General features: G+C 33.1%; 1 protein-coding gene across 1 annotated transcript in view; it reads left to right on the plus strand.

The window, feature by feature from the left end:
• The window catches only part of LOC119830379 (neuroligin-4, Y-linked-like), a 61,854-nt gene extending 58,242 nt beyond the window's left edge, over nucleotides 1-3,612 (plus strand). The window contains exons 10-11 of the mRNA XM_038353377.1: nucleotides 795-913; nucleotides 2,617-3,612. Coding sequence (XP_038209305.1) covers nucleotides 795-913; nucleotides 2,617-3,509 — 1,012 coding nt within the window. The 3' untranslated portion in view covers nucleotides 3,510-3,612. The remainder of the gene's footprint in view (nucleotides 1-794; nucleotides 914-2,616) is intronic.
• The last annotated feature ends 17,207 nt before the right edge of the window (nucleotides 3,613-20,819 follow it).

The following is a 20,819-nucleotide window of genomic DNA, read 5'->3' on the forward strand; positions in this document are numbered from 1 at the left end:
TTTGTTAACTACAGTACTTACGTTATAAATGGGTAAGCCATATCTACTGATTTCATCATAAGTCCATACACGTTCCCACTGCTGGGACACAGGCCCCTATGAGAGTTCAGGCTATAATCCACCACGCTGGTCAAGTGCGGTGCGGGTTGGCATATGCCACATGTCGTCGAACTTTTTCCTTTATCGTTTAGAGCAGTGGTGATGTTACACATGCGATGTTAAATTGAAAAATCAATTTATTTCCTGCACGCTCGCCTGATCACAAACCCCGAGTTATCGATTTTAAGTCCGACGTCTTCACCACTGAGCCACCACTGCACTTTAAATCTACTAATTTAGGCGGGATGAAATGAAATAAAATTTCTTTCGCATTTCAATAATATAAACAAGATTGAGGATTGACATAGCTTTCTCTATAGAAAATATAAATAGCCAAAAATTAGTGTAGAAACTAAATTAAATTGGAATGAGGATAGATGCTTTCTGTGAAAAAGGCAAGCTGATTTCTAAACTAAAAACGACATTGCTCTGTCAAAACTATTATGTACTTAATAACTAGTTATTTAAAGAGATACGTTATTTTAGATAATTTGTTTCATGATAAAATAATACTTTATTTTATACAGGTACATGTGTGTACAGAAACGAGAAAATAACTTGAAAATGTCTATTAGTTTAGTTTGTCTTTATTTTAATATTGTTACCTTCTATAGCGTATCTCTGTTACCTTCTCCTTCCTTATCAGTGATGTAGACCTGTTACTTTGGTTTATCTATATAAGCTTTTTCCCATAGGAATCCCAATGATAACACGCGGCAAGAGGCTCTCCTACCAGCTTCCAGAGAGAGAAATAAATTCCGAGGCATCGTTTGGGAAGAGTACGATTCCACGCACCAAAAATATCTGGAAATAGGTAAGGGATATGTTGGGTTAATCGGTTCTTTTAATCGAATTCCACCAATCTGAACTTCCCAGCACCTGTGAATCCTTAACTGAAGTATCTCGATGGAAAAGTGTGGTGTTTTAGCCCGTAGGTATCTGGTATAGCCGACGGCTCGTAACCCGGGGCAGTGGGTATCTATGCAAGATTTCCCCTCTCGAAAAAAATTGTTCTATAACCACTTTAATATGGTTTTTCAATAACATATAGAAACTCTTTTCCGATGTAGTTCGTGACCACGGGTAATTCGTGATTCAGTGCAGTGCGTTGTTCAATTTAAGAAATTGTAATAATTTACACGATTTAATTGAAAATAGGTTAGTTTTTATGCTCGATAATAGTCAAATCAATTTTATGTTGGGCTTTAGTATTTAATGATTTTTATCTGGTTTGATATAGCATTGTATGCGTTCAGTATCATAGTTTAGTAAAATCAGTTATTCAATGAGTTGACATCCTATGAAAATTCGTTTCATAACTATCAGATAATTAGCAGTCTGATATAGCCTTCCTCAATATATGAGCTAATTAGTGCGTTATACAGCTTTATGATATTATAGTATAGATTATCCAAATATTTTTTCAGTCCTGGTAAATAGGTAGGGTTGCTTCTAATTAAGAAAGTGATGAGAGCCAAAAATTTTCTCAATATATTACAAATTAATTGGATTACATGAACTCCGAATTATGAGAATTCATTAAGAAGATGCGATAGGGTTCCCTTAGTAATGGACGGAATTATCTTAAGACCTTATTAATGGGCCTTTTAAGATGCTACGTTTGATGTTATTATATTTCCGTGCAAAATTTATCAGTATAAAATTATGTAGTTATTAAATGCTGATTATTATCTACATTTCAGATATTAATTATTATTTTATACTCCTTTTATTTTGAAATATTTTTTACGACTTTTTTATGGCTTATCTTTAGTAATCACCTCTAGTAACACTGGTTGTGTAACAGGTACTTAGCTGGCGAACAGATTCTTTCAGATTATCTAAAATATGTTATGTATGTGTAAAGATTGCTCTTTCCAAACATAAATACCAAATATTGCCGTCTTTCAAGCTCATATACCAATATAAATTGCTAACCTCGCTTCCAATTAGAAATTCCGATGATCGAAATTACTCCACGTTTTAAATTAAGCCGGGAACAAAAAACCTTGCAACAAATTAGGTACGACTTGACGCCACCAGGATGTAGGTCACCGCTTTTGAAAGCTTTAGATTGTGGCACTTGAATTGAGCGTGCCGGGTCATAAATGAAACATCCATTTCTTTTAGAGGTCTTTAGAAAACTCTAGAAGGCTCTAGATGCTATCTGAGAGCGGGTTAGGAGTCTTTCGTTAGTTATTTATCGGATTATTGCAATGAACTTTGTATTTTTAACTACATGGGATGTATATAATCTAGGTCTTTATTAAATTTGCAGTGTCTGTTGTAATCATGATTGCAAATTGTGTAGTTAATTGAGCAATAACATTTCATTATTGCAATTAGACTAGTTCGTCTATCATTGTTATATACACTATTACACATAGAGCATGACAAAATACTGTTATTGTTAATATAGTCGTGCCGATTGATTAACACTACAATTTTGACTTAATGTTTGATTCTGGAGCCTAGAAAATACTTTTCGTTATTTCTGACTATATCTTATAATCTCAGGTGTCAAACCACGTCTCAAGAATCACTACCGAGCGCACCAGCTCTCAGTATGGCTCCGCTTAGTCCCAGAGCTCCATCGTGCTGGTATGGAAGACGTTGCAACTCGTCACAACCTCTTCAGAAACCACAACGACCAAGAACTTTACGAAGGCATCGTGAGACCGGATCCCTTAGCACGCACAGACAATGAGGTGAGGCGAAACGGTTCCACGTACTCCGACACAGCGCTGACCACCGTTGACACAATTCTAGCCACCTGCGTTACTATAGTACCAAGCGGGAGAGACCTACAAACTTACAACAACAGTGATAATACCCTAGCCAGTCTAGAAGCTGCAGGTTACGCGGCGTACTCCACGGCGCTAAGCGTCACAATAGCAATAGGCTGCTCCCTACTCATTCTCAACGTTTTAATATTCGCTGGCGTGTATTACCAAAGAGATAAGTCCAGGTCAAGGGGAAAACAACAACGCTTCAACGAAAAACACTTCGAAACAATATCCGGCAAACACTCGCATTATCATATCGATCCGACCCTCGCCCCTAGTTTGGTAGTGGATGTTGAGCGGCAGAATAGAAAGAAAATGGATCAGAGCCTCTCCAATTTGAACTTTAAGGGTCCGTTAGATGGGAAGTCGCCTAGTCCGACCTTGAGTATTGATAACATGATGTTGCCCAGTAAATTAGGGAGTAGGAATAGCAGTTTTCGATTGCCTAATGCGTACCAGGGTTATGCGACGTTGCCGAAAAATATGGGCCATAACGGAGAGAGGCATTTTGGTAATGGTTCTGGGTCTCCGAGGGAAGAAAGGGTGGCTCACGCTACTTTAAGGCGGGGTAAGATGCATCCTCAGAACTTGCCGCAAGCGGCCATTGATGAGATGAGGGTGTGACAGAGTACCTGTACATAGAGGCAGTGTGTAACATTGCGGGAATAGATGTGGAATATGTAAATAATGAAAGTGTGTATTAATCTGTATTATGATGAATAAAGTATGATAATTCTGTGGCATTTTATTTTACTCCACTGCATTTGAGGTTATGTTTTGATTTTTTTTGTGCTATTTTACTACTTATACGTTTAACTACAATTAAGATGAAACAATAATTGTGATTATATTTTTTTTACTAAACTAAGCTTATAATTATTTAAGAAACAACATCCACGAGGAACATTATTTCTATAACAGTGATATTATTGATACCAAACCTTAAAAAACAAAATACTCGAAACAAATACACGTGCAACTTCCTCCGGTTACACGGTTAATCCCTCGGTTACCATGACGTCTTAAAGTAGGAGTAATTCCAGTGTGGGAAAAAGATAATCAAATGACGTCACGGTAGACAAGACCCAACAGCAATCTTTATTATTATCAGTAAATTATGGTAAAAACCAACAATGGCATAATATATTTCTCTGATATAAAAATGTTATAATTTTTGGGTATGGTTGGTCACTCCATGGTTTTAGTGAATAACAGAACTAGACATAAATATGAATGACTTGTCTATGTAGAGGCTAGGCTTTTAATTAAATGATTTATTAAGCTATAGGATGTCACTGCAACCTATAATATAGTAGCTGCATTTTAAAAGTGACCGGGACTGGCATCACAGACGAAGGCCCTACCCAAAATGCCTTGAGGTGGTCTATAAACGAGCTCGTAAAGCCTACTGTTCAAATCTGACAGCATACGTAGTGTAGTGATGTGGAGCTATCGATAAAATTTATCTAAAAAGTTTTATACAGAACTATTAAAGAATGGGATAGCGATTGTGATACGAGTTCTTATATATCAAAAACGTTTGCACTGTTTACACAATTACAAACGAAAATAGTGTCTGGACTGGATAAAGAACAATGCAAGCAAGCGCTAGTCATGTTTGTGAACTTTACACGTAGGATAAAATGTATGATAACATCAAAAACATATGTTATTACCTCTATAACGATATAACAGTAGTAAAAACTTCAGGAACTTGCAACATACAAAAACTTGTAACTTCTTATTCGCGTTACAGCGAGCGCTTTAACAACCCATAAATCCTTTATCGCGCCATAAAATTGTTGACGTATTTACGACGTGTCTATCGATAAAATCGTGCGACACTATTTTTTTCTTGAGAGCCACTTCCATGCTATAATCTGCGAATCATCTATTTAGTTACTGTTTATTGCTAAATATTTGGATTTTATGCTATTAGTTAGAAATGGTATTGATAAAGTTTGACAGTTCATATTGTGCTCAGATTAGGCGTTAGGTTATGAATGATTAGGAAAAATTTTGAAAGAATAGAAATAGGCGGGATCACGGATAGCCGGGAGGGAGGCTGGGCGTTGCTATGGTTTAGCAAAAATTGCGGGTTCGAATTCCGCCTCGTGATCATTTTTTTTCTGTTCTTTCAAAATTTCTCATTTATAAATTATTTCTATGCTATAAAACTAAAAACTAAATTAATGAAAGATTAGTTCAATTTATTTGTAAGTTATTAGGAATTGAGAAAATCTACCATGAGGGGATTCGAGCCTGCGTCTTTCGCCATATTGCGGCGACGCCTTACTTGGTCGCCTATTATTTTCTTTATAGTTTATAATATAAAAGAAATAGAGATTTGATTTTTATTCAGTAAATTAAATACATAATTAGAAACAAATTACTTTATTACGATTAGGATAATTTATTTTATGTTACCTTTTCAATTCCTATATCAAAAACCAACAAAATAACATGCATCTATACTTTTACTAGCTGCGCCCCGCGGTTTCACCCTCGTAAATCTGTATCCCGTAGGAATAACGGGATAAAGAGATGCCTATGTGTTATTCTAGTTGTCCAGCTGTCTACGTACCAAATTTCATTGCAATCGGTTCAGTAGTTTTTGGGTTAAAGAGTAACAAACACACACACATCCTTACAAACTTTCGAATTTATAATATTAGTATATCATACACAAGAATGATTGTAATAAACATTTAAAATGTAACTTTTTATATAGATAGTCAAAACACTCATTATAGACATCTAGACATTTCAGATTAACAAATGAGGTACTTAAAAACTTAACGTTACTACGTGCTAATAGGATTGCCGATCAGCATTTTACGGTAACACGGGTTTAACTACAGAGCTGATTCAGTGGCAGCCATCATTTATAAAAGTAAATAAGTATTACATATTTTCAGTCCAGTGGACCGTGAGTATTCAACAACACGTGCACACACACAAACATAATGTAAGTACACGAGCACATTAGCGCAGATAAATATTATTTCAGTATTTGTATAAAGTTATTTTTAAAATAAGCAATGTACTTTCAATTTACTAGTAGTAAATGACTAGAGATCTAGTGTTAAAGATGGAACTCGCGTGGTACTCGGCTAAAATATAATCTATGACATAAGCTTTTGAACATTTTAGATCAATGTACCTATCCTACTATATTACATTAATATAAACTTGAATAAACAGAAAAATAGAAATTTAACAATTAGAACATTGCATGTAAAAGAAACATATGTATAAATAAATGATTCAGATCAAAACTAGTTTTTGCATTGCAATTTGCATTCAAATCATTATAAATAAATTAAGTCTTAATTTATTGAAGGAAAAGAAAAGAGAAGAGAAAGACCAGTGCAAGTGAAGAAGTTTTAATACAATTTTTTCCCTCCCGATGTACACATCTACATCTAATGTGTGATTAAATACTTTACGCCTTATAATAAAAAGTATTCCCACGGTTATGAATAAATTAATGTCTGGGAAGTAAAATCATCGATATCGATACTTCGAACACCACTACGCCATTACATGTATCGACCATCTTCATATCACAATCCCTACTCAGAGATTAAGTGACATCAAGGGTCCGCCTAATAAATTGAGTCGCTTCAGCAAATAGACTGAATTACAATTGACAAGATAATATTGCAATGCTATGATCTTTTACTTTGTTTAAATGATTAAGCGACGTATTTTAATGACAGTGAGTTTAATTCAATACAAGTATAACAGAAAAATTCCTATTACGCTAAATTTTTGAATACTGTAATCATCATCATCAGCCCACACATGTTACCACTGCTGGGATACATGCCTCCTATGAGGGTTCAAGCCATAATCTACCACGCTGGCCAACTTTTGATCCTTAGATATGTCGGTTTTTTTACGATTCCTTCACCCTTTTAAGCAGTGATGTTGTCCACATGTGCAGATAAATTGAAAAATCAATTTCATGCATGCTCCGCCTGGTCTCGAACCCCCGTCTTATCGATTTTAAGTCCGGGATCCGCACCACTAAGCTACCACTGCTTACTGCACACACCATTATATTACAGTGTTAATATGAAATCCATCCATACACTTTCGCATTTATAATATATTATTGATTTTTCTAAGAATACACGTTGCAGCATATACTGTTACTCGAAATGGTCCATATAATTCAAGATAAATCCGAAAAATACAAAAACTCATCCCGTTTAATAACGTTTATTATAAATCAAAACTCTAACCTCAATATTTCGGCATAAAAATTGAATAACATCGTTATCCCCGCATTTTCCTTATTTAATTATTCATTCAAGTTTCCGTTACAAGTCGAGATTTTTTGAATAATGTAAGAAATTATGGGACAGATTACGTATTCTCAAAATTTGAATATTTTCTCCGTGAAATTATTCTAATGGGAATAATTCAATATGGCCTCTATCGAATATAATCTTACTAATAATATAAACCCCAATCAAAATCTCATGTTTTTTTTTCTGTACAATTTTTTGATTCTTTCAAAGAGTTACATAGATAAATTATTGAGGAAATATCAAATATTACAAACTATCTATGCGTCGTGGTTTTAGCCACGTAATGTTATATAGCCTGAAGTCTTTCTCAATAAATGAGCTATATAACACTGAAATAATTTTTCAAATCGTACTAGTTGTTCCTGAAATTAGCGCGCGTAACCAAACAATCAAACGAACAATCTAGCTTCATAATATTAATGTACATATATTCCTCGCTTTTTGAATGCTCATGGGAAATTACTGGCTCTTTTATAATAAAAAATACAAAATAATAATAATTTGACGGTTTATAAGTTTTTCAAGTGTTTGATATTTCTCAAATGCAAAGAAAAAGATAATATGTTTATATGTACAGGTATCCTGGTATTAGATTTTACAATTACAATTACAGATTATCCTTTTTGTCTTTTCGCAATTAGACCCCTAAAGTATCGCTCAACTGGTATAATTAACCACATAATTTCGTATTTTCATCTTCCGGTCTATAAAAGCCATAAACAAAGAAAGCATTTCATTTAGCCAATACAGCCTAATTTAATCTCGACATACATTGGCGGGCATCCAAAACCCTACAGCACTTTTATTATCCACCCTAAGAGAACTCCGTAAATTCTAGCGGACCCACTCAAGTCTGAATAAACATTTGCTACAAAGAAAACACTTAGGTACGTTTGAGCTATCGAATGGAGTAATAAAAGTGGAATGTATCACACTGACCATAGACGCTTCAAATAGCTTTTAGCGTAATCGTTGCTAAACCTTGCTCATTTTTCATTGATTTTATATTGTGTACTTCATTGCGGGTGTAATAACATTTTAATCATAATGAAGTCGGAGAGCTTGTAAGCATGTGTTTATTTTAAATTCGTGTGAAAAAATATATTTACGCTATTGTGAACGCCGTTACTAATTCCATAACGTTTGCATGAATATTTTATGAAATTCGTTATTATTAAAGCAATTAAAAAGACATAACATTTCTTTGACTATCAAACAATAATTTATTACTTATATGTTTTGTAGATTTTTAATTTTTATACGTTCCTAAATCATTAATACATATTTAATTTGTATTTATAGTTGATTAAATTTTAATAGCTTAACTTTATTAAATATATTGCATTATTTAATCAGAAAATGACGTTTATAATAATGAAATGAATTTTATAATACTACAATGTTAAATATAGACCACTAGGTATACTAAGAATAGAAAAACCAGCGATGCCACCCAGGGCGTCCTTCTTTTCCTTTATCTTTTTAATTTAAAATATTGTAGTATAAACACGACTTTGAAGCACTATAACCAGTTGTAAGATGTAATAAAATTTTGATACGGAATAGTATAGTTGCTTGTATTGTATTATATTATCAGTATAGGATTAATATTGATGAAATTATTTAAGTGCAAAGTAAATATAAAAATTTCTGTAGGGAAATGTTTGTGTGTTGTTTGTGTGTCTAATTCGTAACGAAGCGTGCTCGACTCCTACAGAGATAGTAGATGCGAAGTCAGTTTTCTTCTAAATAGCTATAGGCTAATGCCTTTTTTAAACATTAAATCTGCGGTATGTAAATTATAATACGAACGACGTTTTTAATTACTTTATAATGGTATATATATGTGAAAACTTGTAATTGGCCTTATTCTCTTTTCTCACTTATGCTACGATTGAATTTATAGCTGTAAGTTTTCTTTTAATTAAATAAATAAATAAATCCGTTAACCATTTCTCAGTTATCCCATCCTAATAAGTTCCTCTCCTATATTATTAATCCCATCTGAAACATTTATTTATACAATTATACTTCCTGTAGAAGCACTTTTGAATCGTCAGTATATATTTTTACTATTATATTTAGTGAAGATAGCTCCTCCGCATTAGACTAAACATACTGAAAGTAACTTCTAGAAATAATAAGAAAAATTCCAACATAAACTGTGTCACACCGTGTTCGGTCCAAATGCATCATAAGACGTTAGTTTCCAGGTGAGAGCGTAACCAGGACCGGATCCAACTATGGCGCCCTCACTTCGATGCATACGGGCTATATTCATGCTTATTTATAATTATCTATACTTTTTTACGTCATCGTCGGTAAAGGAAGCTGGTACTTCGCCTGGTAAGCGTTATGATTGACATTTGCAGAGGCGAAAGGATGGTTGCAGACGCAGAGAGGCGAGATAGGCTATGATCTGCTACGCTGGACAATCCGGGTGATTGATGTCGTTATTATATGTCGTTTGAAAACGAAGGCTGAGCTGCCATTTAAGTACGTTCTTTTAATATATATATAACATTCGAGTTTTTCAGCACTAGACACCACATTTTTTTCTACGTAGTTTATTTTGGCGCCCCATGTCACCTAGCGCCTTGAGCTACCGATTCTCTGTGCTGGTACTGACGCCGCCACATCGTAAGCAGAATTATTCGCTCAGACGCGCCTCAAGCCTTTAAATCTTTGCCAGCCCTGCGGATATAATTTACTTATACGTAAACATGGGTTCAGGCCGTTTCTGTCGAATATGAGTATTTTATAAGATATTGATCTTTAACGATTCTACGTGTACCGTTTATACATATTTGTTTGGAGACAATTGTGATCGTTTTGTTTTTTGTATAGACTAACCGGTACTAATATTCAAACTTGAAATATTTAATTGTATTAAAAGTAATTCGCAATAAAAATTGGGAATACTCAAAAATATAAATTTACCGATTACTACCTAGTATAAAGCCAAGTCCCTACCCGCTACGACCTTATCTATGTACTCAAAATTTAACGCATGCAAAGTCGCGGGCAAAAGCTGTTTTTTATTACTAACTCATCAATTAAATGGTAAAGTCCTCGACCAATTTTCTGATAAATATTCGTAGAAGTTCCTGGGTTCTAAAAAAAATTTAATTACTTCTATAGAATAATGCTTATTTTAATATAATTCATATTTAAAAATATTATTTATCACATATCACATTAAATCAACATATAACTACAGTTATACATGAATATATTTTGAAGTGAAAGTTCTTTAGAATCGTTGTGATTTCAAACCTGATGCAACGGAAAAACGACAGGTAAGAGACAGATATACAAAAATGTGTAGAATGAAGCCGGCAAAGAATGAGACAGAAATATACATACTATTTTATTCATTCTTTTGACGATTTATTGAAGTTTCACTTCTATCATGTGTGAATCTCACACACGCCTTTTTTATATTTTAAATATCTATTATACGCTTCTACAGAAGCGGTTCATAGATATTTTAAGACAACTTCTCCATAAGCAACATGCTTGGTGAAAAACTTGAATGTTAACTACTTATTTTCAGAGGAATAAGGGACCTCCGGTTCCCCCACTCATCGTGAACACAGTAGCATTCATGCCGTTTTTTGTGGGAGAAAAGGAAACATTTCATTATTTTTCCATTTATGCTCATTCTTACATAATTTCAGTTTAATAAAGACTTGCAGATGGAAACAGCGTAATCATATTTTATTCCTTTTCTTATTTAAGGCTTAAATTGCATCGTAAAGAACATAATTTGTCAAGGAAGTTAGCTCGCAGACGTCCAGACAGAGTCACTAATGTATAAGTAGACGTTGATAAGGATTTATATGACTAGATTTTCCCATCTGGTGTATTTCGTTGCTAATGTACCACAATTGGATAAAATTTCCTTTTGTTCAGCTTCCAATAACAGTCAACATCAGTATGTGTAGTAAAGTCACAACATTTAAAAAATCGATTTAATTAATCGATAGTATTTATTAATAGCTGCGCCCCGGTTTCACCCGCGTAAGTCTGTATCCCGTAGGAATGTCGGGTTAAAAAGTTGCCTATATATTATTCCAGTTGTCCAGCTGTCTACGTACCAAATTTCATTGCAATCGGTTCAGTTGTTTTTGTGTGAAAGAGTAACAAACACACACACATCCTTACAAACTTTCGCATTTATAATATTAGTAGGAAGTAGGATTCATTTGGTCTACCAACATTTGTTTACAGTGATTCTTAAGTATAAATAGTTTAAATTACAAATATGCTAGCGAAAAAGCAACAACTAATTACAGGTTATAATAGGCTATTACTTAGATATATAAACTTTTTGGTTCATTACGAAACTATTGTTCATTCTGTTATACATCGTGCATGATGGCTTCACACTACGATTAGTCGATTAACAGAATATTATTTTTTGGTAAACAAGCCCAATTTGCCGCGTATTGCGATGACAACGTAATTTCGAAAGTGGGTTAAGTAACCGAGTTCATTATTACTGAGTGTAGCATATTGTATGCTGTTATTTGGAGAGTATTCAACTTGTGGTTAGGATACCCATGTGTATATTAAAATTTCGCTGCGATATTGTTTTGAATATATAATATATTGTATATATATTGTGATTTACTTGGTGATCGAAGGTAGAGCTACATGTTGACATATTGGTATAGGAAAATATATACCAGAATTCATGTCACCGTAAAATTTACGAAAGAAAAAACTGAACAAAAGAAAATTCAGAACAGAATCATACAAAGGTAATTAGAAATTATAACACGTAGCAAACGTGTTCAGTAATGAAATAAACGTAGTTTTAATTAACGTGCCTTAGATTTGATATTCAAATTAATTTTTAATGTACACTGCGCGTTGTATTAACTTTGTGTTGCACTTTTCTCCTTTGTGGCTTGAAATGGTTTTAAATTTATTTTTAATGACGTATATTTTGCGCGAATTGTTAATGTTCCATTCCGTTCTCCATTAGAATATAAAGTCTAGCTTTTAATGTTTTTCGCATTTGTCTGTTACAATTCATAGCAACGATCTTCCATAAGTTTTTAACTTTGGATATATACCTACATGTCAACAAATCGTACATTTTTTATTCAATCCGATAATTTCGTAATATGTTAAAAAGTCTAGGTGCTCGAACAAATAAAAATAAATAAACCAAATATTAGATAATCATACATCATGACCCATTCGATTCTTTTATTTTACGGCCCGAAATAATAGAATCGAAGTCCAGAATCTGAACCAATTAATGGGCCACACGTCGTTCGACTCCAGGATTCGTGGCCAAATTCTGATTCGCATTTCCAGAACCATCCATTGCTGTCAATAATCTCCCCAAGGTACATGGAACTAATTTTTCGCAGCAATATATTAATGGGCAGAGCGTTCCAGCAGCGGACTCAATAAATGGGCCCCGTTAAGCTTTAAGACGGGCCATTATTTGTTCATAGTTAGTGGCCTCTGAGGATATTCGGTTCAGCTTATAGGATACAGATTACAGTAATGCTTAGAAGAATGGATAATAATGTATATTATGTTTGTTAGTGAAGTAGTATATATGTAGGATATTGAATATATAAATTACAGTCAAAACTCATAGCCAATTAAAAACACTTTTGACTGTTTAATTTAGTTTTATAGCATTGAAATGCTTTATAAATGAGAAATTTTGAAAGAATAGGATTTTTTTAGTGAAATGTTTAAATCGTAACACCTAGGTACATATAACTATATTTTTAAAGAATGAAGCCAAGTCAAAAGCACATTTGATTGATTTTTGTCGTCAAAAGAGACTTTGACCGGTAATGAATTTTGACTGTAATATACATTTAATATATTAAATAGCTTTAGCCTTTTATAGAACAGGATTAAGAGTTATCCCTTTTACATAATATCGCCTTTCAGTAATCTCGTACGCGTGTGGGCAACTTCTTATATTATATTGAAAGTTAAGTTTTTAATATTATATATATTATTTTTAGTTATGGTACTGTGACGTAATCAATAACATCGAGATGGGGAGTAATAGCTCTGTGTATGCAATTTCTTTTACTATTTCTCGAAAATAAGGTACTGTTCTCTCAATTTGTGTCATTGAATCAATTTTAAGAACCAATTGAATATCATATTTCTACTGTCATGTATTTATTTAAAATACTCCATTTTGCGATAACAAACCTTCATTTCAATTTTATACAGTCTCATGGAATACAAATCAATTATAATTCATATAATTTTAATATTAAATGCGTTGATGTGTGAAATTCAATTATTTCAAATGTCGAACATCGTATATACAGTTAATTCCATTAGCAAGCTCAATTCATGATAATTTGAAATGTTAAATTAACTATTTATTTAACTTTAATTGATCAATGAATCATTTATTAATAGAACATTGGTGGCTCAGTGGTTTGGACGTCGGACTTGAATCGAATAGTGGGGGGTTCGAAACCAGGTAAGCTTACAAAAAAAATAGACAATTTTCAATTTATCTACATAATTTACATTTAGTTGATTATTGCTTGAACCTCATATGCATATAAATTGAAAATTCAATTTATTTCCTTTACGCCCGTCCTCCCTCAAATCCTCGACGTTTCTCTTTTAGTCCGAGGTCTTAACCACCGAGCCATCACTTCTCTATAACATACAGTGCTTTGTCATAATTGCGAAATTTCTAATAGTATCTACATTTGCCTGAAAAGTTGAATACATGTAAAATATTGCATAATCCCATAGCTAAAACCTAATACGTGTCATTCGACGTGTAACACGTAATCGTCCGGCTAATCGGCTGGATACGTGTAACACGTAGCGCCACCTACGTCGGACCGTACCTGTCAAACTTTAACTTACCTATGAATTAAACATGAGTGTGTGGTTCAAGTGAAAGCGATAAGCGATTAACAGCAATTTTAGTTTCTTTTGTATAGATTTCTTATAACACTACTGTAATGACTTACGAAGGTTACTTTACTTAGGTGCTCTATAGAAAATGATGCCATACTTACATTAGAATAAGGCCCTATATTCTATGTCAATTATCAGTTTTACAAAATCAACAGCTATCCCCCATGTTCCTACAGCTCACTCACACTTTCAAAAATTTAATTCTTATATATTTTATTACAAAATTGGAAACAATACTGTTCTGTATTTTAGAATTATTGCATAGTAACATCAATTGTTTTTGTTTTCCAATTAAAAGAGATATGTTTTTCTATTGTATGCTTATGATACATGTATTCCAAGAAAACACAATCCCCGTTCTTACGCAGTCGCCTATACTATTATATACACATTTTATAACAATCTCTGTAAAAACTGCTAACCATTTTCAGTAGAGAAACTGTCAGTTATATCTATGTTAAAGCTGCGCTTTTTAACCTATAAAAAGTCATATATATGCATAGTCTTTCAAGATTTAGTGCAAGTCATATCATCTTAACATACAAATAAATGGTCACTAATTCCTCAACTCCAACCGCTACAACGCATAACTTCAACTGAAGTGAGGTATATAGGTCTCATTTGCATTTTATTACGGCTTAATTCTCGACACTTGTTTTTGAGGATCGGCGTTGTCTACACGAGATTTTCCGAGCCACGCTAACGACCTACGTGGAACAAATAAATTAAAGTATACGGTAAGGTGCGGCAGTGCTTTTAAAATCTTATCTTTGAGGCGGTCCAGGCTTCAAGAAAAAGTGGAGTCATAATTATACAGATGTATTATAATATCGAGTTATTCAAAGCCTTTTTATTTATATTTTTTTATGAAATAGCAGGTTACTGGAGCTGGTGCTCACCGCTCATGATCATGAGGTGGGTACTAAATGCGTAGCCTGCTTTAAGGGATGAAGGATAAGGAAAAGGATGACAACGGCAGTAAAGAAATGAACTGGGAAGGGTGATGAAAAGGATACGGGCCTCCCGTTCCTCCGAAACATAATAGTAATGTACTAAGCTAAACTAGTTATTACGGTATTAATTCAAAATAATTCAATTTTACTTAAAATATTGTTATACATGCTTGTGTTGCAAATAAAAAAATAAAAAAGGTAAATTGAAAACGTTAGTCATGATTCTTATTGTAATGCATGTTTTTTTATTATTTACAAGCTGTCCCGGCGAACTTGGCAACGCCATAGAATATTGTTTCGACATATTTTTAAACCTTCCCTAGACCTCTACGGACATATCAAGAAAAAGCGAAATAAGGTAAATCCGTTCAGCCGTTCTCGAGTTTTAGCGAGACTAACGAACACCAATTTATTTTTATATATAAGAAAGAAGAAGAAAGAAGACAAGATAATTCGTATATGTGTGTATAAGTATTTTTGATATGCCTCGCGAATAGAATCTGTAAAACAAACTTTTATAATCGCTCGCAATTCTAAGATACATTTTGCATGCATTTCGTTACGGAGTATAACATTGCAAGCTGGCAAAGTAGGCCAAATCAACAAGAATTGACGATTCTATCAGGGCTGCTGCAGTATTCAATTATTCAGATATTTTCTACGTCCGCGTTTGATTGCACTGAATCTCGTTCATTTTACGAGTTATGTACTATCCGGCTGACCCGACGAATGGATAAACAAATTGATTTTGTTAAATATAACATAAAAACAAAAAGTTCTATATAAGACTTAATTTTTTAACCCATTAAATTACCAACTGGAACCACTGAAACTGACTGACTGACGATCAGTACGACCACAGTACGTAGTACACACTTTATCATAACTTGCATTATAAGGGGGTTAGTTTGTGTCTTTGTATGTATGTTTGTAATGTTTTCACACAAAAACTACAGGACCGTATTCCGTAGGGACGGGTTTTATGAACAACATATTGTATAGGATTAAAATAAAGTTATCAGCTCTTCCACAGCAGGCAGTTTCACATTGTTATCATAGCCTATGTTCACCAAATTAATTCTATAGATTAGTAGTTGTTAATTAAATCTCCTAGTAAATAGAATTTATCAAAATCCTTTCTTAGATGCCTACGTCATAACATATATCTGCATGTCATATTTTAGCCCGATTCGACAAGTGGTTTGGGCTTTGCGTCGATAGATTACTATATCAGTCCGTCAACTTTGATATATTTAGAATTACCAAACTTGCAAGTTATTTTACGGTGGATCTCGAATTGTAACCAACAACCGTGGGCGGACATCAGGGGGCCCTATCGCTGTAAAGCGATATCTTCCAGGCAAGCCATGGATATAGGAAAAGTTTAATAGAGGAAAAGCGGTAGATGCCTAAAAATATACTAAACTTACAAGTGTATACTTAAAGTAGGGGATGAATAAAATATTGATAGTAGATAAATAAACATACTATATAAATATATTAATTTGCTAAATTAGAATGAGTTTTGCAAAACAGCGAATAAAATAACAGATACAAAGTAAGCGAAGCACTATTCCGAGAAATCTCGATTGTTAACATTATTTCTGAGAACTTTAATAATACAAAATTAAGCTGCAATGAAATTGCTTTAGGTACAAAATTCCAGTTAAAACTAGATCTAGTCACAAATTACTATCCGAAGGTTTTCGCTACACGGGGGGATAAAAAATGTTGAAAATTTGAAGATTTTAAAAGGCTTTAAAGCGTTAAGTGTAAAAGATAAAAAAATTGTTTGCCATTCTTTTACGTTCGTTAAATTTAATTGAATTATGGTTTAAAAGAAAATGACGGTATTTCTTACAACACACTAACATACTTTTATAAATTGGTAGATATATTTTATATTATAAAGAGGAAGACAAGAGAATTTGTATTTTTGTTTGTTTGTAATGGATAAACTCAAAAACTTCTGGATCGATTTTAAAAATTCTTTCACCATTTGAAAGCTGCAACTTCGTTGAGTGACATAGGCTATATATGTACCACGGGCGAAGCCGGGGCGAACTGCTAGTAAGTAACCAATAAAAATCCTTTTTATTGATTACTTACTAGCATTAGTTTTTTGTGTCAGTAGTTAAGAGTACTATATACACACTGCTATAAAACACTCTGTGTCCGTTGTCATTTCTTTATTAGAGTTATTTTTATCTATCTTATTATAATATTAATAATAACAAGAACTAGAAAGAAACCAATTTTAAATGCGACCATACGGAAGTTCGACCATACGAATCGATCGAATTTGTTCATTATATTTATCTTATTCTTTTATCATTGAATAACTATATAACCCCCGAATAACATAGGTATATTCAAAAAAAAAGTTTTCCCGGGCAAAGCTGAAAAGGTTTTATTATATATTTATTGGATCATACATGCATACTTCCCACGGTATATATATGATTACATGTACAGAATTTTATACAGCTCACCTCAAAACACATTTTGTTATAGCGTAAAAGACATGCGATCATTTAATTATCCGATGAAAAGATCACATAAATGTCATTACGAGAAGTATTAAAGAATTCTATATATTTACTCATAAAGTCTCTTTCAATATATTTTTATACCGTATTTAATTTGGAATCCGATAGCGTTGTATACCGTTATGGGAATTAAAATTAAAAATTTATTTAAAAATAACTCTTATTTTATTCACATAAAGATTTGTACTCGAATATTCCAGCCAGTAGTAAACTACGTATTTTAACGACCGTAAACGCTTCTGAAAGATGTTTATTAAATTTTCTAATAATTGGTAAATATCTGAGACTATTTGTGAGTTTATCTCCATGCTTCTAATGATATATTGACTCAAACATAATTAATAATCTATCTAATACAGTATATTATAATCTTATCTATAGAAATGGTTCAAACTGAAATATTTATTCAATTAGACTTCTTCTAGAAGCTTTTAATTGTCAGAACATAATCTTACCATTTGCCAGCGGTTCAGAAAGCAATTTCTACGGAGAGGAGCCGACAACAAACTCTCTCTCATGCCCATTCTACGTTTTAATTTCACGTCATCATGTTCTATGGATCAAAATTCTTTGATCACATTATATATATCACGCTGCATATTATATGCAAAATATTTACATGTTATTAAATATTCTTCAGAACTACACAACCCTAGATCAGCTGTTTATGCTAACTAGGTCAGCTAGTGAATTAGATAAATTCATAAAGTATATAATACAGGATGTACTTGGTAACACAATAGAGTTTTCGTTGCATTTTGTGGAGTTAAATTTTCCATTAGATAAAGCTTTGTTTTTAATGAATGAGAGTTAATATGCGGTATACACCATAATATGAATAAATTACATGCTTTAATGATTAATAAATTGTTTCACTCTTATACCATACGTACTTATTACGTAAGAAATTAATTTGATCTTGGCGTTCGTAATCAAGATAATGACGATGAACTTATAAAATTATTGTTTCGTCACCGATCCTTGACAAGTAGTAGGTACAAAGTTTAAATTATCTGCCCATTTGAAGTTACATACAAACGTATAGATGAATTTGATTTTTCTATGTTTGTAATGGATTTACTCTAAATGTACTTGATCGATTTTTAAAATAACTACTTTAGTAACAAGCCACATTATTTTGAATTGATAAAGGCTACTTTACATCTGGTTTTATCTTAGGTCAATGTACTGTGAACCATTTGGAGTCAGTAGTTGCCTCTTGCTTTTAGGGTTTAGGTTAAGTACTACACAGTTAACGTGTGAGCCTAGTAAATAGACCTCATTTCCTTGTAGTAAGTATATATTAAAGTAGTTACAGATATGCGGATATTCAGACACAAATAGAAAATATGTACGCGTTTGTGTATTTCGTGAAGTTGGAGCATTTCATAAATATATCTTGTTGATTAGGCATACGCTGTACCATTGTGATATCTTATGGTAGCTTTTTCTTAAGGAAAAGATAACTAAACCTTAATTAAATCTCATACATAAAGTCATACTTATCAAGTATACACAATAAAAATTATAGAAAATGATACCTACGATATCATACGTTTAAAGTGATATAAATGATAGCTGGTATTAAACGAACAAAATATTTCACTGCATGATTATGTTTTAATTTGAATTCAAAGTAAAGCGAAATTTTATTTTAAATCTTGATTAAAATTCTCGTAAAGGAATGTTAAATGTAATTATTTATATCTCCCTGTGTCACGTATCCATTTTATAAATAAGTTTTTATGGCATAGCGGGCAACTGAGCTGGTAGTTCGCCTGGTGACAAGCGATCACCGTCTACTATGACGACTTTAAGAGGTAGGGCTTCGGCAGATTCGTTGCCCGCTTTTAAGAGGTAAGACATTTTACAAATTAAGGTACAAATTAAGGAAATGGACTAGGAAGGGTGAAAAATAAGGATACGATATAATATAACAATTTATTAGAAACATAAAGAGGGAAGATTTGATTTTGTGTCAATTATTTTTACAATCTACTTTATAAGCTCAACTGATTTTAAAATGTCTTAACCGTTTTAAAAGTACGTCTTTACCGAGTAACATTAATATTTATTTTTTTCCCGTGTCGACGTGGACAGACTCGGGACAGACGGCTAGTCTGTACTGTAATGATTTGAAACTAATAAATAAATTGTTCATTTGAACGTGCTTATCAGAAACTACTGGAACGATATCAAAAATTCCTTCAGTCTTGTATATGTACGTGATCCCTGAGTGTGATAGGCAATAAGGCTATATTTTGCAAACTATTTTGAAGACGTCTCCCCCTCTGATATTTTCACTTATTTAAAGCACGTGATCCGTTGGCATATTTATCTCGATGCTCTGATTTCTGTTACGTGAATGCAAAAATGAAGTTCAGAGATTTCACTTCGATTCCTATCTCTGTTGAAGTTTTATGGGAATTAGGTCGCTAGAACGTCCCCAGTGTAGGCTAGTCTATTCATGATAATCGCAGCTCTGCTTTTATCAAAGTTGTTTGTTCTAGTTATAATTGTCTTCACAAGTCAGCCTTGGAATATGGCTAGATGTGAACTTAAATTAGGCATATTCTACAATAAACTGTCATCCAACTACGAGTCAGAATTTTTTTGGCAGTAAAATGAATTGCGTCGCCGCCTTTTCTAAGCCGGAAAACAGGCATTTCAATTTTATTTCTGTTCCTTGAAACATATGACTTCTTTCATACAAAGAGCACGTGAAGTCATCCATTGTCATCACATCCATGTCATCAATAACTGCCATACATGGACATAGATCAGTTTAAACTGTATCTAAAATAAACCACCTAAACCTTCCTAGTGGACGACAAATTGTTATGTGAGACTTTTTCAATGATGGTTTTTGCCATCAGTTAAGACTTAATTACTTCTCGATTTTCAGCATATTCCGATTAGAAAATGCTTCCAATGTACTTTCAGAGAGATATATATACATCTTAGATAAACAATAGCTAATCACCACCGGAATTAGTGGTTACAGGCAAACGTAAAATTATACTCTAAGCTCCAAAGGATCGATCATCATTCGCTGATTCGTCCGCTCTCTCGATGATTTATTAGTGACGTAACACGAACGGCTTTTGAATACGAATTGATTGTGATTTATACGTTTTGAAAAATATGAATTCCGAAGTTAGAGATTTGATTATGAAT

The sequence above is a fragment of the Zerene cesonia genome, chromosome 11, assembly GCF_012273895.1.
Source record: "Zerene cesonia ecotype Mississippi chromosome 11, Zerene_cesonia_1.1, whole genome shotgun sequence".
In the NCBI taxonomy this organism is placed as follows: domain Eukaryota; kingdom Metazoa; phylum Arthropoda; class Insecta; order Lepidoptera; family Pieridae; genus Zerene; species Zerene cesonia.